Source organism: Bos indicus x Bos taurus, chromosome 3 (genome assembly GCF_003369695.1).
Source record: "Bos indicus x Bos taurus breed Angus x Brahman F1 hybrid chromosome 3, Bos_hybrid_MaternalHap_v2.0, whole genome shotgun sequence".
NCBI classification, from domain to species: Eukaryota; Metazoa; Chordata; class Mammalia; order Artiodactyla; family Bovidae; genus Bos; species Bos indicus x Bos taurus.
The window spans coordinates 19,696,048-19,716,870 of record NC_040078.1 but is presented as its reverse complement, the minus strand read 5'-3'; the positions used below and the strand labels follow the sequence as shown (position 1 = coordinate 19,716,870).

General features: G+C 48.3%; 4 protein-coding genes across 8 annotated transcripts; 2 read left to right on the top strand and 2 right to left on the bottom strand.

Annotated features, from left to right (window-relative positions):
* Positions 1-714: 714 nt before the first annotated feature.
* Positions 715-3,579, top strand: TNFAIP8L2 (TNF alpha induced protein 8 like 2). The gene is made up of 2 exons (XM_027533976.1): positions 715-821; positions 2,504-3,579. Exon 2 carries the CDS (start codon positions 2,509-2,511, stop codon positions 3,061-3,063), a length of 555 nt encoding a protein of 184 aa, XP_027389777.1. The 5' UTR covers positions 715-821; positions 2,504-2,508; the 3' UTR covers positions 3,064-3,579.
* LYSMD1 (LysM domain containing 1) lies at positions 3,578-12,395 on the bottom strand. Its single transcript, XM_027533963.1, has 3 exons — positions 11,533-12,395; positions 5,232-5,590; positions 3,578-4,826 (listed from the first exon to the last, which is right to left on the bottom strand). Exons 1-3 carry the CDS (start codon positions 11,710-11,712, stop codon positions 4,688-4,690), a joined length of 678 nt encoding a protein of 225 aa, XP_027389764.1. The 5' UTR covers positions 11,713-12,395; the 3' UTR covers positions 3,578-4,687.
* Positions 12,396-12,414: 19 nt separating this feature from the next.
* On the top strand, positions 12,415-15,118 carry LOC113887083 (sodium channel modifier 1). 4 transcript variants are annotated; one of them, XM_027533934.1, is made up of 7 exons: positions 12,415-12,668; positions 12,929-12,999; positions 13,236-13,324; positions 13,425-13,522; positions 13,634-13,722; positions 14,124-14,318; positions 14,953-15,118. In XM_027533934.1, the coding sequence occupies exons 1-7, from the start codon at positions 12,618-12,620 to the stop codon at positions 15,050-15,052; spliced, it is 693 nt and encodes a 230-aa protein (XP_027389735.1). In that variant the 5' UTR covers positions 12,415-12,617; the 3' UTR covers positions 15,053-15,118. The 4 variants fall into 4 exon arrangements, with proteins under 4 accessions (XP_027389735.1, XP_027389726.1, XP_027389743.1 ...); XM_027533925.1 differs by having other exon boundaries at positions 12,486-12,719; XM_027533942.1 differs by having other exon boundaries at positions 12,488-12,668; positions 12,892-12,999.
* A 507-nt stretch (positions 15,119-15,625) lies between these two features.
* On the bottom strand, positions 15,626-20,818 carry TMOD4 (tropomodulin 4). Of its 2 annotated transcripts, none has more exons than XM_027533905.1 (10): positions 20,064-20,818; positions 18,924-19,088; positions 18,563-18,719; positions 18,135-18,251; positions 17,584-17,673; positions 17,270-17,400; positions 17,065-17,172; positions 16,537-16,680; positions 16,141-16,285; positions 15,626-15,743 (listed from the first exon to the last, which is right to left on the bottom strand). In XM_027533905.1, exons 2-10 carry the CDS (start codon positions 19,044-19,046, stop codon positions 15,721-15,723), a joined length of 1,038 nt encoding a protein of 345 aa, XP_027389706.1. In that variant the 5' UTR covers positions 19,047-19,088; positions 20,064-20,818; the 3' UTR covers positions 15,626-15,720. The 2 variants fall into 2 exon arrangements, with proteins under 2 accessions (XP_027389706.1, XP_027389715.1); XM_027533914.1 differs by having other exon boundaries at positions 20,092-20,185.
* Between the last annotated feature and the right edge of the window lie 5 nt (positions 20,819-20,823).

The window sequence follows — 20,823 nt, the reverse complement described above, 5'->3', positions numbered from 1 at the left end:
AAGAGTACTGGAGTGGGTTGCCATTCCCTTCTCCAGGGGATCTCCTCGACCCAGGGGTGGGAAACCAGGTCTCCTGCATTGTAGGCAGATTCTTTACCGTCTGAGCCACTAGGGAAGTGTAAGTATTAGGGGTGGGGAGACACCCCTGGAAAATTCAATGGCAACCCGCTCCAGGATTCTTGCCTGTGAAATCCCACAGACAGAGGCGCCTGATGAGCTACGAATGGTCGGACATGGCTGTGAGATTGAGCATGTCTGCATGCCCTTACCCTGCCAGGTACTGGAAGCCTGTGCTCCTGGTAATGTTGCCCCACAGCACCACCCATCCTTCGTGACTCTAGGGGCACACTCAGACCTGCTGATCTCTAACTTGCTTCTTGTGTCTCCAGTCTAAGTTCAATACACTCTTCAGAACTTTCTGCCCCGACCCCACCCCCCCACCCGCCAGCAATTTGTACATCACATTTCCCCCAGTACCACAGAAATACAAGGAGAACAAGATCTCAAGGAACTGGGCAGCAAGAGTAGAAAGAGGCAGACAATTTGGGAACAGGGGATGTGCAATTCTTCCTCCTCACCTCAAGGAATCAAGACTGTTTCCTACAGAGTGCTATTCCTTTTGACCTTTGTCTTATTTATAGGAGGCTACTGGGGCCATGGACTTTCTTGGTGACAGTGTGATGAACCGGAGGTTGAGCACAGAGTAGGTAGGCGGGGCTTGGGGGTGGGGCCAGGCCAAAGGGCCTCTCACTTAGGAGCTTCTCCATTCTGTCAGCTCTCCCGGAACATCCAAGGCGAGACTGGCACCCAGGGCGCAGCAGGTGAGGGACTGGGCAATGACAGAGGGTAGGCTTCAGGGGAGATGGTGGCAGAAGAGTCCCAGCTCTGTCAGCCTGAGCTTTCCATATTGTGGCTCTCATTTGATAGAATTCCTGAGTCTCAGTGGGGAGGTCCAGCTCAGTTTTTCCTGGAGTAAAGCAGCCTCAGAAAGAAAGACATGGTTTTGGATGGGTGGGTGCGGGGCTGAGGGATGGCGGTGGATAAGGGCACGTGAGAGACCACTGAGAGATGCAAGGAGATCTTAGGAGACACGGATATAGAGGTAAGGGCCAGTGAGAGAGTATGGCCAGAGGATGACAGGGCAGCACTCAGTCAAGTGAAAACAGGAGACTGAAACATGGAGGGAGGGAGAGGACAGTGGACCAAACGCGAGATGGCAACGGAGGCAGTGGAGAGCTGGGTAACAGGAAGGCCAAGGAGGAAGGAAGGCTCACATGGAGCAATCTCCTCTTCCGGCTGTCGAGTGTGGTCCAGAAAGCCCCAGCAAAGCTGGGGGCAGAGCAAGGTTCTGGGTTTCCACTGGATTGATTCGGCTGGAGGAGAACCCCCTACCCCAGTGACCCTGCCCTGCTTCTTCAGACTCCCATTTTGGTTGGGGGACAGGGCGAGGCTGCTCCTCACTGCGGTCAGAGCCACATCCTGCAGAGGAACAGGGGAGGGGGAAGTAAGAAGCAAAACAAGCAGAACCACCGTAGGCAAGACCATGGGGACAGCGCTCCGGGACCAGGCACTCATGTGCCGCCAGCTGGTCCTGAGTGCAGCCTCAGCAGAGGCCCCGAGACCTCGGGGCAGTCTTGAGGTGCTTGTTCTCATGCTTCCTCAGCGTGCTTCAACCTCATTGAGAGCATTCCATGGGAGGAGGCTTCTTCAGATTGTGTGGTTCAACGCCCATTTTTATCATTTGCCAGTGACTTCAGTCAAATTGCTTAATTGTTCTTAGTTTCATTTTCCTCATTGCAAATTGGGGATACCTACCTTACAAAGGGTTGGAAGACTGAGATAATTCACATGAAGCACTTGCCATATAGTAGGTTCTCAATAAATGTGAATGATTATTATTTTTTTTCATCAGGACTCCAGGGACCCCTATATTTCTCATGTCTCTAAAGGCAGTACAACACACTAGCTGATATGGGCTTTTGGAGTCAGAAAAACAGTTGTGTTTGACCTGGGTAAATTATTTAATGTAAGCTTAAGTTTGCTCAGCTGTAAAACAAAGATAGTAATAGCTACGCTTCACAGTGTAGGTGTACGTCTGGGTACAGATGTACAGTACCCAGTCAAGTGTCCAAAAAGGGCAGCTGTGAGAGCTGTCTGCCAGGTAAGCTTCATCATCTCCACTGCAGGAGCAACAGCCCACTTCTCTTGAGGTCTTAGCTGTGGTGCGCTAGCCTGGGGTATGCCCTCATCCCTCCAGCTAAAGCTCCTACTGCTCTGCTGGCCTGTTTTAGAGATCATGATGTCCTGCAGTCCTAAAGGGAAAAATGGGAACCAAGTGTAGTGGACTGAGGGGGCGCAGGGGGAAAGAGATGACAAGCAGAGATGATGATGAGATGGAAACCAGAGACAGAAAGGGGAAAAGCTATTTCTCTCTTGCTAAGGAAGCCTGTGGCCTCTCTTCTAGTGACTGATCACATAACCCCCCACCCCGACCCCTCCCTAGGAACCATGGAGTCCTTCAGTTCCAAGAGTCTGGTGCTACAGGCAGAGAAGAAGCTACTGAGTAAGATGGCAGGGCGGTCTGTGGCTCATCTCTTCGCAGATGAGACGAGCAGCGAGGTGCTAGATGAGCTCTACCGTGTGTCCAAAGAATACACACGCAGCAGGCCCCAGGCCCAGCGGGTTATCAAGGACCTGATCAAGGTGGCGGTCAAGGTGGCTGTGCTGCACCGCAGTGGCTGCTTCAACCCCAGCGAGCTGGCCCTGGCAACCCGCTTTCGCCAGAAGCTGCGGCAGGGCGCCATGACAGCACTCAGCTTCGGGGAGGTGGACTTCACCTTCGAGGCTGCCGTGCTGGCCAGCCTGCTGACCGAGTGCCGGGACGTGCTGCTGGAGCTGGTGGAGCGCCACCTCACGCCCAAGTCCCACGGCCGCATCCGCCACGTGTTCGATCACTTCTCTGACGCCGGCCTGCTCACGGCTCTCTACGGGCCTGATTACACCCAGCACCTGGGCAAGATCTGCGGCGGGCTCAGGAAGCTGCTGGACGAGGGCAAGCTCTGAGAGTCCCAGCCCCAGCACTCTCCTTCTTGGCAGAATGGCTGACTGAGAAAACTACACACACCAGGCTCCTAACCCTGCGCCTCTGCACTAATGCTTTTCAATCCTCAGGCTTCAGTCTTTCCCAAGAGTGCGTGTGACTCTCAGACTACCCCACCCCCAGACTCCTGGTGGAGAAGCAAAGCTGAGGGTTGAGGCCTCTCTTCCCACTCCAGCCCCAAGACCGGAAACAAAGCTGCCTGAAAAAAGACGAAGTGAAACTTGGATCTCTGTTTTCCCTGCAAAGGGCCTTTCAAACAGGGAAGCCCCCTCACCTCAGAACCAGGGTAAGAGGACATAGCCCAGCTAACTCTTCTGGGGACACTAAAGACAGCTGGGGGGAAGGGGACCCTGAGAGACATTCTAGATCTGAAGGTCTGCAGAGTCTGGAGGGATCCCAGAGGCTCTGCTCCAGAGGGCAGGAAGAAGGGGCTAGGGCAGGGGAGAGTCTCACAGAGGAAATAAAACTATTAAAACATGCACAGGGCTCAATGTTTAATCTCTCCAGCTTTTTATATCTTATGACCATCACAGAGGAAAGAGGTATATAAACACCACTCATCTCACCTCTCACCATTTCCATACAGGAGACTGAGGCATATTTCCAATATCACTGGGGTTTCTTTGCCTACTTCTGTTTAAGAAACTCAAAAAAACTGTACCACACATCAGTGCTACAAATTGCAAATAAATACGTAGTGAGGAGCAAGGCATAGATCAACAGGCTCTGGCAGGGAGAGGGTATAACAAAGAGGCTCCCATGGCAAAAAGATTCCCACAACTGTCTTCCTCTTCAAACTCAAGTCAATTCTTCTTCCATCCTTTAGTCTCACACAGGCTGAAGAAAGGAGCAGATCAGAGGGGTGAACCGGTGGCACGGAGGGTTCTGGACCCTATATTGCCTTTTTTTTTTCTCAGAGCAAGAGTTGTGAAAAAGTTACAGTGACCTGATTAATCAAGACTAAGCCCAAATTCTTTCATTTGAGACTGGGGGCAAGGCCTGGCACAGTCTGCCACTCCCTGCAGAAGGGCTAGATCACTGATGGCCCATTCTCAATAACATGGTTGGCTAAGAAGGTGGGGAAGGTGGACTAGAAATCACTGGCTCACTGTTCCTGGGTTCCCCTCATCGAAGGGCTACAGAAATCCCAATTTTCAGCTAAGAGTGGGAAACAATAAGATACAGCAAATAAATATTACTTCAATATAGCACCAAATAAATTAGGTAACAGAGTTGGAGATGGGGAGGAAGTTAGGGGCTAGGGGAGTCCCTGCCTCCCTTGGCTCTAAGGCCAAGGAATCATGGAAGGGACGGGAAGGGCAGCAGGGATCTAAAAAGACCTTTTGAGTCTAAAGACCAACTCTAGACTCAGCCCAAGAACAGAGAAGGGGTCTATTTCCCATCCCCTACTCTTGCCAATAGAACTGCTCCAGGCCAAGGAACTCTTGACGGACAAGGAGGCTGGGGAGATGGCAGGAGTACGGGGAGGTAGGCTGGGAAGCCCCGTTCTTGAGCCTCACCTCAGGCTCCTCTCTCCCTCAAGATGCTCCTTCAGCATCTGGCTTCTCTCAATCAGTTCTGGGGACCTCAGAGTTTGAAGATTTCATCTTCCTGGTCCCGAAGTGTCCGGGTCCGAGAGGTCTGGGTCAGTGGCACAGGACCTAGGACTGCTCGTTGCTGCATCCGAGGAGAGCTTAGATGAAGACTTGAATCCTCCCCAGGTATCCTGCGGGTGAGGAAAAGGGGGAAAAGCAACAGATCAAGGGAAGAGACTGAGATGGGCTGAATGAAGAAGTAAGTGGGAAGCTGTCTTCCTCTAATATACATGAGCTGGTTGCTTTACGATGGAGTCCAACACCCTCTGGATAAATCCTAACCCTAACGTTCCTTCATGGATCATCAGAGCAGTAAGAACAGCCAACTATTTCCCTCCACTGGGAACACAGAATCACTTTCCAGCGCCTCCACCCATTCCAACAGCCATGGGCTCTGCGAATCGTCTTGGGGCCACCTGAGGAAAAGGCTTCACCTTGCTTCTGCTGACACTGGGCTTACTTTGTGTCTGATCAGGTAAGATTGGGGGAACAGAGAAATTTACGGAGGGACTTAAAAGGACCCATTCAAGACTCACCCACTTTCCCCCTTTTTCAGCTTCTGGGCAGCAGCCTTCTTTGACAGGCTGATCTGTGAATCGAGCTTCTTGAGGAAATCGGAGGCAGAAAGGTCATGCCTGGCGGGCTCCTGGCCAGCTGTGGGAAGGGGTTCACCATTGGCATGTCCTAAACCTCTTTCTCGTTTCTTCCTCTCGGCTGAGTGTGGTCGAACTTCATCCTTACTTGGCTGTACTGCTTCTTCTCCATCCTTCTCTTCCTCAGAATCCAAACCATTGAACAGGTCTCTGGGCTCTGTCAGGATGGGGATGTAGAGGGTTTTCTTCAGGAAGATGGAGTCATTAGTATAAAGGCGGTTTGCACGCTTAATCTGTTCCATCTTTAAAAAAAAGTCACCACAATTAATGACAGTAATAATGATCCACCTTATATTTGTACAGCATCTCATGCCTTTTAAAGTGATTGTTCAGAGTCTTATCTGGCCCTATAATAACCAAAATTACAGAGGGCTATTATCCCTATTTTATTGATCAGTAGTTTTTCACACTTTTTGGTTTTAGGGCCCCTTTACATTTTAAAAAAATATTGAGGAAAAAAGCTTTTACTTACGTTAATCACATCTATCAATATTTAAGGTATTATAAATTAAAACTTAAAAACTTTAAAACACTTAAATGTTAACATAAATATTTCAATGAAAAATAATGTATTTTATAAAACAAAAATAGTGAACATATAGCAAGAACAGAGGCACTGTTTTACATTTCTGTAAATCACTTTCATGTCCGACTTAATTAAAGACAACAGGCTTCTCATGTCTGCCTCTACAAGCATCTGCTGCAGTATCACAGGCCACACGGCTTCTGAAAAACACAGTGTGCACCCATGAAAATAAAAAAGACGCATAAAGTCTTGCTATTATTACTATGGAAATAGTTTTGACCTTGTGGATCCCTAAAGAGTCTTAGAGAGCCCTAGATTTTGAAACTACTGTGAAGATGAAGGAACTCACTCTGAAACTAACTAGATTCTAATGACCTTTCTAGCTCTTGGCTCAAAGGCAGTGGAGCAATATCCCCATATATGATACTTTGAAAACTACCATAAAGGTGAAGGAACTGAGGCTCAGAGAGGTTAAGTGACTTGCCTAGCAAGCTACTGATAGAGCTAGAATTCTGGGCCTTTTTACTCCTCCCAGGAATGCTTTTCTTATGTATTTATTTTGGCCATGTTGCGAGACATGTGGGCTCTTAGTTCCCCGACCAAGGCTGGAACCCATGCCCCCTGTAGTGGTTAAGGCCCCCTTAACCACTGGGCCTCCAGGGAAGTCCCCAGGAATGCTTTTCTTATTATAATATTAATAATTTCACTGATCACGTATTTATTTAGTGCCTATTTATTCATCACTAAACACAGTGGCTGGCATCACCATCTATATCTACCTGCCTCCCAAAGTAGAAATATCACTGTCATCCTTAACTCATACTTTTCTTTCACCATCTATACCCAAGAGGTCAACAAAAATGCTGCAAAAATCTCATCTCTGGTCTCAGCTTCACATTGCCACTGACTTAGGACAGACTCAATATGTCTCATTTGGGTATTGTTAAGTTTTTTAACTGGTCTTCCTCCCTCCATTTTAACTTATCTTCTACCCTGCTGACATGTATCTTTTAAAAAAAAATTTAACCTGATCAATCCACTACCTTGCTTATGAACTTTCTATGGCTCCCCACTGGGTCAGAGATAAAATCCGCATTACCATTCAAGGGCATCTCGCCTTCATAGGAAGTCCAGCCACACCTCCCTTCTGCCACTTACACCTTTTGCCATCCTGAACTTTTAATTTTTCTTCCAACATTTCATGATCTTTCACACTTTTGTGACTTTATCTGCCTGGAACGCTTCTCCACTTCTCCCTTCTTGGCCGGGAAAACTTCTCATCAACTATCATTCCCTTCGTGTTATCTTCTTCAGGGCTCCCAATGCATACTGTAAATACTGCCGTAATAATACCTATCTTGTTATATTATACTGTAGGCATATTTGTCCTGTGCAAACTGTGAGTCATTTAAGGGCAAGACTGGTGACTTGCTGTCTCTGTATCCCTAAGATTCTCCTCAATATCACACAAATTTGGCACACAGCAGAGGCTCATTAATGCTTTATGAGTAAAGAAACTAGATAATAAAATATAGAAACCACAGACACCGTATATCAGTATTTTATTACCCGAGGCCAGGCAGCCAGTTTTACTAAAAATTCATCCCATAAAGGCACCAGTTTGGGAGATCATAATTCTTATAACTGTCCAATATCAAAGCTGTTTCCACTCTAGGCCAAGACTACTAAAATAAACTTGACTAATAAAATCTTATGCTATAATGAGTTTAAAAATAAAATCTGATTGATCTGAACAGTAAAAACAGTTAAAAGCGGCTTGCAGTTTTATACTTTTACTTTGTCAAGCACTTTGATGCTATTCATTTTATTTTGCCTAGATAATATCCTAGGTCCCTTCTAGTTCCAAGATGATATGAATTAATTTGTGAATTTTCTGTTGCTTTTATTACTTCCCAGAAGCACCATATATGGGGACATTGTTCCTCTGCCTTCGAGCCAAGAGCTAGAAGGTCATTAGAATCTAGTTTAATAGAGCAGTTCAAAGTGAGGATTTTATTTTTTTGGCCATGCAACACACCATGTGGGCTCTTAGTTCCGGACCAGGGATCGAACCCACGTCTCCTCAGTGGAAGCATAGAGTCTTAACCACTGGACCACCAGGGAAGTCCCATGAATGAGGATTTTAGAACAAGACAACTAGGTCTGAATCCTAGCTCTAACAATTAAACTAGTTGTATATAGTCTATAGCAAGTTATCTCTCAAAGCTTCAGTCTCCTTATCATTAAAAATTTGTTTTTATTGAAGTATAAGTACACTATTACGTTTCAGATGTACACCATAGTGATATTTCTTATCTTTAAATGGAAATGGTCACATCTACCTCATAAAGTTTCATGGAGATAATATGAGATAATAGAGCTTGGCATATACTAAGTGTTCCTTAAATGACAGGTAGGTAATAAATTACGTAATTTATTTACCTAAGTTTTTTATTTTTTATTCTTATTGTACAAATGAGGAAACTGAGGCCCCAGACAGTAAAGTGGTTGACTATCCAGTCACTCAGCTAGTAAGCAGAAGAATGAAACCAGAACCTAGAACTTTTCTTTACTAGACTACAGAGCTTTTCTGTACTCAGAAAGATACAGGGCAGTAAGAAAACCTCAAACAATAATTGTTGAATCACTAGCAGCAGTTTCCTTCATTGCACAACATCTGAGCCTCTGCTGGGATGAAAGGACTGCTCAGTACTTTCAAATCCATTTTCTTTATTTAGGTCTTCCCTCTACTTAAATGTTCACTTTACTATACTCCCAATCTCCAATGTGGAAATTTTAGCCAGACTTTCATTCATTCAAAAAACATCTATTAAGCTTCTATGTGCTGGGGATTATGTCAGACTCCAGAGACATAAAATTGAAAAGAAATAGTTCTGTCCCTTAGAGTGCAGGCTATTGGAAAGACAAAGATGTAAAGGATGTAGACCACTGGATTACACAGATTTATAGAGAGGAGCATAGAGAAAGGGATGTCCAAGTTTTTGAAGGCCCATTGTGATGGTCCCCTTAAAGTCTGCACTAATGTCCCCTTCCAAATAAAAACCAATCTTCTTTCCTGACTTCCCACTCTTTGTTAACACCTCTACAAACTCACCACGTTCTGTCACCTACAATCATTATTTGTGTCCCTGCTCACTTCTTCAGTTCAGTTCAGTCACTCAGTTGTGTCCGACTCTTTGCTACCCCATGAATCGCAGCACACCAGGCCTCCCTGTCCATCACCAACTCCTGGAGTTCACTCAAACTCATGTCCATAGAGTCGGTGATGCCATCCAGCCATCTCATCCTCTGTTGTCCCCTTCTCCTCCTGCCCCCAATCCCTCCCAGCATCAAGGTCTTTTCCAATAAGTCAACTCTTAGCATGAGGTGGCCAAAGTATTGGAGTTTCAGCTTCAGCATCCGTCCTTCCAATGAACACCCAGGACTGATCTCCTTTAGAATGGACTGGTTGGATCTCCTTGCAGTCCAAGGGTCTCAAGAGTCTTCTCCAACACCACAGTTCAAAAGCATCAATTCTTCGGCACTCAGCTTTCTTCACAGTCCAACTCTCACATCCATACATGACCACAGGAAAAACCATAGCCTTGACTAGATGGACCTTTGTTGGCAAAGTGGTGTCTCTGCTTTTGAATATGCTATCCAGGTTGGTCATAACTTTCCTTCCAAGGAGTAAGCGCCTTTTAATTTCATGGCTGCAGTCACCATCTGCAGTGATTTTGGAGCCCCCCAAAATAAAGTCTGACACTGTTTCCACTGTTTCCCCATCTATTTCCCATGAAGTGATGGGACCAGATGCCATGATCTTAGTTTTCTGAATGTTGAGCTTTAAACCAACTTTTTCACTCTCCACTTTCACTTTCATCAAGAGGTTTTTTTAGTTCCTCTTCACTCACTTCTTACTAGACTGTAAATTACATGAGAGCAGCAGCTACACACTTGATTTATGTTTCTATCTCCCAAGATGGTTACCACAATGCTTTGAACATACCAAGCAGAAAAATGTTGCCTAATTCAACAAGATATAGGGGAAGACCCTTATCAACTTTAAAGCAATGTATTTTTACTCCTACTAAATACACCCTACGCATGAACTGAAATGCTTGGCATAGAGAGTACCTGTTTTGTACCACAGAGACCACCTTCTTGAAAAGAAGAGGGCAGAGCATTGAGGAGGAGAAAAGAACAAGAGGAGACAGCACTTCAGTTCAGTTCAGTCGCTCAGTCGTGTCCGACTCTTCGCGACCCCATGAATCGAAGCACGCCAGGCCTCCCTGTCCATCACCAACTCCCGGAGTTCACTCAGACTCAGGTCCATTGAGTCAGTGATGCCATCCAGCCAGCTCATCCTGTCATCCCCTTCTCCTGCCCCCAATCCCTCCCAGCATCAGAGTCTTTTCCAATGAGTCAACTCTTCGCATGAGGTGGCCAAAGTACTGGAGTTTCAGCTTTAGCATCATTCCTTCCAAAGAAACCCCAGGGCTGATCTCCTTCAGAATGGACTGGTTGGATCTCCTTGCAGTCCAAGGGACTCTCAAGAGTCTTCTCCAACACCACAGTTCAAAAGCATCAATTCTTCAGCGCTCAGCCTTCTTCACAGTCCAACTCTCACATCCATACATGACCACAGGAAAAACCATAGCCTTGACTAGATGGACCTTTGTTGGCAAAGTGGTGTCTCTGCTTTTTTTTTTTTTTTTTCAGTACCAATAAGTTTTCATTCATTGTATATTCCCAAGGAAAACAAAGGAAAGGGAAAAGGGTCAAGTGGTGTCTCTGCTTTGGAATATGCTGTCTAGGTTGGTCATAACTTTCCTTCCAAGGAGTAAGCGTCTTTTAATTTCATGGCTGCAGTCACCATCTGCAGTGATTTTGGAGCCCCCCAAAATAAAGTCTGACACTGTTTCCACTGTTTCCCCATCTATTTCCCATAAAGTGATGGGACCGGATGCCATGATCTTTGTTTTCTGAACGTTGAGCTTTAAGCCAACTTTTTCACTCTCCACTTTCACTTTCATCAAGAGGCTCTTTAGTTCCTCTTCACTTTCTGCCATAAGGGTGGTATCATCTGCATATCTGAGGTTATTGATATTTCTCCTGGCAATCTAGGAACCTCAGACTAAAAACTAGCTCTGCATTGTTTGCTGTGAATGTTTAGTCATTCTCAATTAAAATATTTCTATGTAGTTAACAGTACAGGCTTTGGAATCAGACAGACCTGTTTGAATTTTCACACCAACACTTATAAGTTATTTGACCTTGGTCAAACTGGTTAACCAATCTAAGTCTCAGTTTCTTCATCTGTAAAAAGGGCACAATAATTATACGCTTGATAGGGATGTGAGGATCAAATGAGCTAATGGATGTAAAGTCTTTAGTACAGTGACTGGCCTAAAAAATAAATGCTGCTCCCCTCCGTTGGGATAATGGGACAGGATTTGTTCCCACCAGACAGTGCAACACTGAGATGGGATTAAGATGGGATTAAAACGATAAAGGAGGACCAAACCTTTATCACAATCAGTTAATATAAACACAATTAAGAAAATTTCAGGGGAAGTTGCCTAGATGGCCATACATTCTCATGAGGAATAAACCTCTTCTAATTGGGTGTCTACGTCCCAATCCTGGAAGACTCACCGTCACCCCGTATTTGAGTGCTAGTCCAGCCAGGGTGTCTCCGGGCGCCAACTGATGCTCCAGGCGTCTTTCCCTCACCGGGGAGCAGGCAGACTGCACCAGGCTTCCATAAGAACGAGCCCGGCTCCCATGAAGCAGTCCTGACCCCCCGAGGGGGGCCTGTCTAGAGGGAGAAGCCATCTCCTCACCCTGCGGACAACTGAGGTTACAACCCCCCGGAGGCCCGGCCAAGTGACCGATAATGACGGGCTCGCGGTCCGAGAATGGGTATCTTAGAGGATTCCTTTCTCTTTCAGTCTTCTCTCTTAAGTCTCCCCGCCTCCCCCGGCGAGACGCGACTTGTCAGCCCTAGCTTCTCCTCCCTCCAAGTCCCCTTCCCACAAATCTGTACTCTGACTATTCAGTCCCTACCTGAGTCTTCCTTAGCACCCCTCCGACTTTCGACTCCCCACAACAACTCGCGACGTTGACCCCTGACCTTTGAAATCTAGCAGTCTCCTTAACACGCAGCTCAATTTGCCCCTACGTCTGGCAGCCCGACCTCCAGGCTCCCCAGTATCCCGACTCCGCCCCGTCCCGGGGTTGGCCCTCTAGGGTCAGGAACAGATCAGGCCCACCCTATGTGGGCTGTGGCTGCAGGCGAAGGGCGTGACAATAGCCAGAGTCTGTAGCACTCTTTCTCCTTCAGAGATCCTCAAAGGTATTCTCCAAACCAAATCAGTCACACCCTCAAATTCGGGCTCCCCATCTAGGTTCTTGTCGTTCCAAACACCTCGAGTCTGCCAAGACGAAAGGGCCTGGATCCAGCCCGGCGGCAAGCTCTTTGAAAAAAAGACTTCATTTCCCAAAAGGCCCCGCGCCGGTGAGGTCACAGGGAACCATAAGAAATGCAGTCCCCCTCTGCCGGCTAGAAGCTGGCTTCCGGGATCGCGCAGTGCATTCGTGGAACCACATCCCCGGAAGTCAGGGGGCCAGCCGGAAAGAGACCGGAAGGAACGGAGACGACCCACTCCCGCTACGGTGGCCTGAAAGGAGTGGCGAAGGCGGCTGGATAGAGTTTTTGATTTCTGGGACTCACAGTCTTGATGTCTTTCAAGAGGGAAGGAGACGATTGGAGTCAACTCAATGTGCTCAAAGTAGGCGGAGAGGAGTGCGTCCGAAGCAGCTTCACCTGCCCTCTGAAGGCTGTAAAGGAGCTGTTTTGTTGCTGTGGCAACAACTGGGGGGCGGGGTGGAGAGAACCAAAAGACTAGAGGTGGTGGTGACCCCTTCTTCGCCGCAGATGTGTGTTCTCCCATGGTCTATTCCCTTTGAGTCCTCTCCTCTATCATTTCCCTTTTATCCCTCCCTCATATCCAGCTGATCCCGTCCGGACTTCTTCCCCTGTCCCCTGCAGAAACGAAGAGTCGGGGACCTGCTTGCCAGTTACATTCCAGAGGATGAGGCATTGATGCTACGGGATGGACGGTGAGAGCGAAGAGTGGATCAAGTTTAAGGGTTTTGAAGTTAGCGGCTCAAGAACTTTTGTTATTAAGGAGGAGAGCGGGAGTATCTAGAATTCTTTGGCTGGGAGTAACAGGGATTGTGGGTGGTGGAGACTGGGAGACTTGGGAGTTGGGCTTTGGAAATGAATGCTTGGACGGGGTGGGACCTATGACCAAGACTCCACTCCCCAGGGACCAATTATCTTTCCTACTCCCCAGCTTTGCTTGTGCCATCTGTCCCCACCGACCTGTCCTGGACACTCTGGCCATGTTGACTGCCCACCGTGCAGGCAAAAAACATCTGTCCAGTAAGTTTGGGAAAAGACAGACGATAGAGTGTAAACCCTTAAAATCTCTTCAGACCACCCTTGGTGCCCTGCTTTTAATCCTCTTCCCCTCTCTCCTCAGGCCTGCAGCTTTTCTATGGCAAGAAGCCGCCAGGAAAGGGCACAGAGCAGAATCCAAGACAGCATAATGAACTCAGGAGAGAAGAGACCACAGCAGAGGTAAGGGGAAGTTGTGTTCCAGGCAGGACGTGCTGCACACCTTAGGCTTGAAGGACTTTGGCTTGTTTCTGGCTCTGAAGGCTCTGACTCTGTCTTCTGTCTCCATGCCAGGCTCCTCTCTTAACCCAGACTCGACTTATCACTCAGAGTGCTCTGCACAGAGCTCCTCACTACAACAGTTGCTGCCGCCGGAAGTACAGGTCAGTGGGATGGGAAAGCCAGAGGTAGGGAGGGACAAGAGATAGCTCTAAAGTGATTATTTTCCTAATTGTAATCTGAGAAATACTAAGCGTTCTGGGGGTGTTAACTTGTATTTCAGGAAAAAGATTTTTGTAACTAAAAAAGTGCTTTGTAATCCTATTTGATTAAAAATTAGTGTATTTTAAGTGTTCTACAAAATCGTAAGATAAAAAAAAAACCCTAAAAGATTAATTTAGACTTTCCTAAATTTACTAGATTTCAAAATTTTTTTTATGCAGAACACTTACTAATATCTTGAGGAACACAGAATTGAGAAGCACTTCTATAAGGAGTTGGGAGTCACAGGAGATTAGGCCCTTTCCTTTACTGCTTTTACAGACTTCGATTCTTCTCTGTCCAGACCAGAAGCCCCTCGTCCCTCTGTCTCTCGCCCCCCTTTGCCACCCCCAGAGGTTGAACCCCAAGGTGGGAAGATCAGTAGAGAACCTGAGCCTGAGGCTGGTTCACAGACCAAGGAGTCAGCCACTGTCTCATCCCCCGCACCTATGAGCCCCACAAGAAGACGGGCCCTGGATCATTACCTCACCCTTCGAAGGTGAGTATGCAGAATTTTTCCTCAGTTTTTCCCTTTTCTCTCTGACCCTCCTTGTTTCAGAGCTTCTCAAGTGTTTTTACTTATCCCCATGGGGCTTCCCAGGTGGCGCAGTGGTAAAGAAACCACCTGCCGGTGCAGGAGATGCAGGTTCGATTTCTGGGTCAGGAAGATCCCCTGGAGGAGGGCATGGCAACCCACTCCAGTATTCTTACCTGGAGAATCCTGGCGGGCTATACTCCACAGGGTCACAGAGTCGGTTCCTCCTGAAGCAACTTAGCACACATGCATGCATGCACAAAGACTCCTTACATATGTAACTTTTTTTCAAATAGTTCATGAAATTAATTACAGTTAGATAGAAAGAACTATTGGGGCTTCCCAGGAGGCTCGGCAGTAAAGAATCCTCCTATAATGCACAAGAGGCAGGTTCGACCTGAGTTGGGAAGATTCCCCTGGAGAAGGAAACGGCAACCCATTCCAGTATTCTTGCCTGGGAAATCCCATGGACATAGGAGCCTGGCAGGCTACAGTCCATGGGGTCACAGAGTTGGACATGACAGAGCACTCACACACATGCTTTTATTAATTTAATAAACTTCTTTTCCTGACCAGTTCTGTTTTCTGGTGTTTCCAGCTCTGGATGGATCCCAGATGGACGAGGTCGATGGATAAAAGATGAAAATGTTGAGTTTGACTCTGATGAGGAGGAACCCCCTGATCTCCCCTTGGACTGACATCCTCTTTCCCCATTCATTTCACAAATAAACTACAGCAGGCGCTGGGAGCCCAGCTTTCCCTGACTCTGGTTCCTTGTTTCAGGATTTCAGATCTGTTCATTCTCAGCCCAGCCAATTCTTCTCTGCAAGGTACACAGCTCCCCACACTTCTAACCCTCCCCCACTTTCTCCCACAGTCATGCCAAGCGTCAGCTGCATGCAGCCTGGTGCCCTATTAATAAGTCTGTCAGAAGGAGGTTTTTGCCCTTCTTGTTTTCTGCTTTCTTCTCCACCTCCACTCAAAGTCCTTGCCTCCTTCCAATAACATGAGGGTTGTGGGTAGGCACTGGTCGGCAAGGAGGGGTTGGACATGTCTGGAAACAGCCACCCTGTGAAAGTAGAAGAGACTAAAGGCATTGGCAGGGTTATGGGGAACACCAAGGGAGGGAGCTCCCCCCACCTCCTCCTGGTAATTTGAACCTCCCTGCCTGCTGATCCCCAGAGTATAAATAATCCCCTGATGAATTGGCAGTAACCCTTGGGGTTTAGCGCCAAGATTTCCACTCCAAAGCCCAAGGAAGGAGGCAGGCAGAGTGGACAGTAGGGCCTTTATTTACAGGAAAGGGGGGACAGATGATTTAAGCTTTCAGGGCTCCGAGCCTTAGTTGGTAAAGGGAAAGGTAGTGTTATCTCTTCTTTTGCTGGCGACCTGTAAAGGAAGAAGAGTAAACACAAGTCATTATCCCATCTCTTGCCTCCTGCAAAGGTGTTCTTCTCCTTTCTAGTTCCTTGGCCAGACTCATAAAGAGGTAATGTCTTAGGTCACCAAGCATGCTCCTCCCCGCCATGTTAAAATAAGAGACAACAGGGCAAATAAAAACACATGGCCCCAATGGCTGTGACTACCTTCCCTTTGCCTCTCTACTGGTATACTTGGGCAGAGGAGTTTTGCTGTCTACTTTCAGGTCACCTATGGTATTTGAACTTCTGTGAATGTCACTTTGGCAGCACCCGGCTGCTAGTCACTAAGTTAGCATTCAGGGGCATCCACCAGCTTCTGCAGCTCCTTGCCTTCTCCCCCACGCACCATATCTGCAGCTACTCACGCAGTTCATTGTTCCGGGTCATGGCCTGGGCGGCCCGAGCGCGTGGCCCCTGCTGTGTAAAGTGGTAGCCAAAGCGGACAATGGAGGGACACTGTTCAAGCACGGTGGCCATCTCCATCTCCACCGCGTCACCAGGCCACTGGCGCTGGAGGAGGGCGAGATGGAAGCCGTCAGCACCCCTCGTCTGGATTGTTCACCATCTCAGACCACCAACCCTTTGGGAGGTTAAAGAGACTCATTCTCCGTAATGAGTGATAAGAGGTGCTGCCTTGGCTCCCCTCATAAGAAGAGGGAGAGTTCAAACAAGATCAGATGAGATCCTGTCTATGGCTGCCCCAGGGAAGAGGATCAGTGAGGGTTAGCTGACTGCAAAGACTAGGGTAAGGGAAGGCTGACCTGGTTGTCTACTCGGAGCTCAGTGAGTGTGGCGTTCTCCCGAACTGCCTTCAGCACAGCCATAAGCCCTGTGCTGCTAATGAAGTTGGATTCGATGTTCAGGCTCTGGAGGCTACGATTCTCACGCAACATGTCAGCCACCGCCTGGGTAGTAGGGACTTGGATTAGGGTTAGGGTACAGTTTCACAGATGACTGAGGAGAGAAAGAACAGGAGCGAGAGGGAGACAGCTCTTTGAGAAGAGTCCTTGAGCTGGGTGTGGGGCTCCAGGGAGGCAGAGGGAGGGTAGGTAGTGGGGAAAGCCGTGGGGTGACGTGTGCAGTGGAGTTGGGGGTGGTTGAGAGGGTTTGGTGCTTTAGGAAGACAATCAGGATTTCCCAGCTGTGAGTCAAAGGACTGAGGGGAGGAGTCTCCAGCAGGTCTCCCCTAAGAGAGTCGATGGGAATAGCACCCCCAGCGCAACCCTTTCTGACAGCCCTGCCAGGGAAGCATGTCCAGGGAGAGGGTGAGGGATGCCAGCTAGCCTTACATTGGCAACGGGGTCACCACTCCTTGTGGCCACCAGGCTGAAGCTCCGGACATGGGTATTTGTCTTCATGGCCTCACACAGCTCAGTTAGCATGGGTATCGGGATGTCCTATCAAAGGGGAATAGGAGAGGGTGAGCCAGGGAACTCACAAGACAGCAGAGTTAGGCCAGTGTTACTGCTTAGAGGATGGGGTCAGATATCACACCTGGATATTATTGAGGTTCACCTCCTCTACCTCCTTGTCGTTGCTTCGAACACTCTTCAGTATCTCCTCGATGTTGGTGGGATTTGGGGGCTCATCTGGCACTGGCTTGTACTTGTCAGGCTGCACCACACCTGGTGGGTGAGGGGAGGAAGGAAACCCCAACATGTCCCCCACAGTCTCCTCCCCATTCATTCTCTCATCACGTATGCATTATGTCTGCTCCCTGACTGCCTCGTTTCACCCTTTGCTACCTTTGCTCAGACTTCGGGACACCTGCCAGGAGCCCTGGGCGCCATGCTCCCAAACACACTCACTGCTAATGCCTTCGGTGTTGCAGATTTCTCCGCTGCAGATCGCATCATAGTACTGCTTGTTGCTCATCAGTGTGTACATGCCCAGAATTGCTGGAGAGAGTAGGCAGAGGAGGGCACAGGGAATGAGGAAAACGTGCTTGTTCCAGGCCCCCCACCCACCTCATTCTGGATCTATTGCATTTTTGAAGCCTGACCTCTTCCAAAGAGGTTTCCACTTTTGGTCCCAGGGGTCCCTTCCATTAAGCTGTGTAAGGCAGTGGTTTTCAAAACATTGAGACAGGGTGAAGGGAAGGTCCCTAAGGAGCCACCACAGGGTGAGGGGGTCTGTCAGACCCTGCTGTTTGCAGCCAAAATAGTTTTGTTTTATAATCCCTGTAAAATCGCCCTTGAGATGTTAACTTACTAAATTTAAAAATGAGTGTACACATATAGACAAAAATTAAAAACCACTATCTGAGGGTTTCTCAAAACATCCACATCCCACTAGTCCCATGCCATGTTCACGACCTTTGCCCCAGATCCTCCCAACTCAACTGGCCACAGCTGCCCACCTGCAATGTCACACATCTCAGCATCTGTGGCGTGGGCCAGCGCCTCCTCCAGCTCAGGCTCCAGAGTGACCTGCTCCTCCACTGGAATTTCTCTCTTGGGCTGGATGTAGGGTTTCCCTGATGGGGAGATGAGGATGGTTCAGGTCGAGGTCATTTCTCCTAAGATCCTGGCTTCCAGCTTCCTTTCCTTCTCCAGGAGGTAGAATGCTGGGTCACTAGGAGCCACTGTAAAACCTGAGTCCTCTACAAGCTCAGGACTCCTGGGTCCCCTTGATCACTTCTAAGAGCTGGAGTGTAAGTTGGCATGCAGGTGTAGGCAGCTGATTTCCTGGCAGTTAGGAGTGGGCAAGTGAGAAGAAAGCTGGAACGGGGACATGTGAGAGACCACCACTGGGTTCTAGGAGGCATGGATGTTAGAGATCCCATACCCTTCTTCTCGCCTGTGAAGGGCACCAAGTCATCACGCTCTTTGACCTCTAGTGCCTGCTGTTCCAGGTACTGCAAGAGGGCCTCTCGGTCCAGCGGCCCCGTTGGGCTCTTCTTTGTCTGGTCACGTTGTCTTAGTCCAGCTGGCAGGAGCATGTTCTTAGGGATGAGTTTTAGAGAGCGAGTCAGGGCCCCCCTCTGGCCTGGGGCACCTCCAGGTCTCTCTAAAGCATCTCCAGACACTGTTCCCCTGAGCTTCTTAGGACTCTAAGCCCTGTAGATCACCCTGGTCTCAGTCCCCCAGGGCCCCACACCTTTCCTACTGCCTCGGGATTGCCCGATCCCCTGTGTGGGAGCCCCTACCTCAGGGTCCATCTCCTGTAGTTCGCAGTCCAGCTGTTCTAGCTCCTCAGGGCTCAAGGTCTTTAGGATCTCATCTTCATCTATGTCTCTGTATTTTTCCAGTTCCTTTTGATACGATGACATGATGGCCCCCACCCCCTCCCCACTGTGTGGCACTCACGGAGCCTGGGTTATAGGGAGAGAGTGGTTGGACAATGGCAAGATGTACATGGACACAGAAGGGAAACAGACAAGCCAGTGGGGCAGAACAATAAATAAGCTGGTTGCCTTGGCGGATAGAGATCTAGCTGGCCGTGGGAAAATGGGGGAAGGTTGGGTTGTTTAGTTAGAACTGGAGCCTCCTTCCCGCTTCCACAGCTTCCAGCCACTCTGGATGGGGATCCCAGGTATGCAGAGTGAATCCCTCTCCCCATTGTATCAGAAACCCTGGCAGTACCCCTCCCTTTAACCTCGCCTGTTGGTGCCTCTTGCCCTAGCACAGCTGCCAGGAGCCCTGCCATCACAGCTGGCCCCAAGCCCAATTCCTAATGCAAGGAAGGGGGCCAGGCAGAGAGCTTCAGGGAAATTCCGCCTCTCTTCCCCCTAATCCAGTTATTCCTAACCTGGCTTAAGAAACCAAGGAGGATTTGTGGGGGGGGGATAGATAGTGCTCTTACTCCACCCTCATTTCCTTTCATTGTGAGGGATCAAGATCTCATTATGTTTGCTAAAATCCTAAATCCTGAGGGAAAGTGAGAGCTCAGAGGACCTGGGAGACATCCAGACTGGGGGAGGGGTGGCGCAGCATTAGGAGAAGGTACTGAGTTCACACAATGTGTCCCTGGCTTTGGACGGGAAGGCGACACCAGTCTAATGGGTGGGAAATGCTTTCTAAATGGGATACTTTCTCTAAAACCAGTGAGAGGATTAAACTTGCATGATCTTTTAAGCCGCACATACACACCATGCTGAATATGAAAGACTGAGAAAATGTGTGAGATACGTACATTGACAACGTAAGTTAAGGGAGAGGACAGACAGCGACAGAAACAGAGTGACAGAGAGGCAGACACACTCCACATCATTCCCAGTAGGAGCCCTTCTTCTCCTCCCATCTCCCACCAGACTCTGATCCACAAGCCCCCTGCCTTCCCCACCTACCAGTCCTGGTCGCCACCTCCCTTCTCACCTCCCCTGCTGTTGGTTGGTCTGTCTGTTCTGGAGCACCGTCTGGGCAGCAGGAGGAGCCGGTGCCGAGGGAGAGGGTGGGGGAACAGTGAGCTCAGCATTTTATTATTTTAGCTCTGGCCAGGTGGGGGGTAGTGGGAGATCACATATACACAGCCCCCATACCCTGCCCAGCCCTGAGAGCCTCTAGTGGCCGCTAACAGCCATGGCACCTCCTCCCCTTCCTCCAAGCCTGAGTCCCAGAAACTGGACTTCTACGAATCACAGTTCCTATTAATACTTACTGGATTGGCCTAAAAGTCTGTTTGGGTTTTTCCATGGTATCGTACAGAAAACCTGAACCAAATTTTTGGCCAACCCAATATTTAGTGCCTGCTATATTCAAAGCAGTGACTATAAGGAGATATAGAGGTGAGTACAAGGATTTTGTTTTGGTGTCTAATTTTAAGGTGTTTATAAACTGTTAGAGGAATTAATATTTTACAATTTAAAAAGGGAAACTCTGGAAGTTCCCTGGTGGTCCAGTGGTTAGGACTAGGCGCTTTCACTGCTGAGGGCCCAGGGCTGATCCTTGGTTGGGGAACTAAGATCCTACAAGCCATATGGTGTGGCCCCCCAAAAAAACCCTTAAAAAAATAAAGAATAAAAAGGATGACTCATAATAAAAGCTATTAAACAAATATAAAACTCATTCACAAATACTTTTTGCTCCCAACCCTAGATTGGACACCAG

What these genes read in the sequence shown, in the direction of transcription:
- TNFAIP8L2 (XM_027533976.1), top strand. Translation starts at nt 2,509, where the DNA reads ATGGAGTCCTTCAGTTCCAAGAGTCTGGTGCTACAGGCAGAGAAGAAG.
- LYSMD1 (XM_027533963.1), bottom strand. Translation starts at nt 11,712, where the DNA reads ATGGCTTCTCCCTCTAGACAGGCCCCCCTCGGGGGGTCAGGACTGCTT. An exon ending in CACTCAAATACGGGGTGACG is followed by an intron (nt 5,591 to 11,532) that starts GTGAGTCTTCCA and finishes TTTTTTTTAAAG; the next exon opens with ATGGAACAGATTAAGCGTGC. An exon ending in CTGAAAAAGGGGGAAAGTGG is followed by an intron (nt 4,827 to 5,231) that starts GTGAGTCTTGAA and finishes CCTCACCCGCAG; the next exon opens with GATACCTGGGGAGGATTCAA.
- LOC113887083 (XM_027533925.1), top strand. Translation starts at nt 12,618, where the DNA reads ATGTCTTTCAAGAGGGAAGGAGACGATTGGAGTCAACTCAATGTGCTC. An exon ending in TGCTGCCGCCGGAAGTACAG is followed by an intron (nt 13,723 to 14,123) that starts GTCAGTGGGATG and finishes TTCTCTGTCCAG; the next exon opens with ACCAGAAGCCCCTCGTCCCT. An exon ending in CATTACCTCACCCTTCGAAG is followed by an intron (nt 14,319 to 14,952) that starts GTGAGTATGCAG and finishes TGGTGTTTCCAG; the next exon opens with CTCTGGATGGATCCCAGATG.
- TMOD4 (XM_027533905.1), bottom strand. Translation starts at nt 19,046, where the DNA reads ATGTCATCGTATCAAAAGGAACTGGAAAAATACAGAGACATAGATGAA. An exon ending in TACAGGAGATGGACCCTGAG is followed by an intron (nt 18,720 to 18,923) that starts GTAGGGGCTCCC and finishes CTCATCCCTAAG; the next exon opens with AACATGCTCCTGCCAGCTGG. An exon ending in CTTCACAGGCGAGAAGAAGG is followed by an intron (nt 18,252 to 18,562) that starts GTATGGGATCTC and finishes TCTCCCCATCAG; the next exon opens with GGAAACCCTACATCCAGCCC.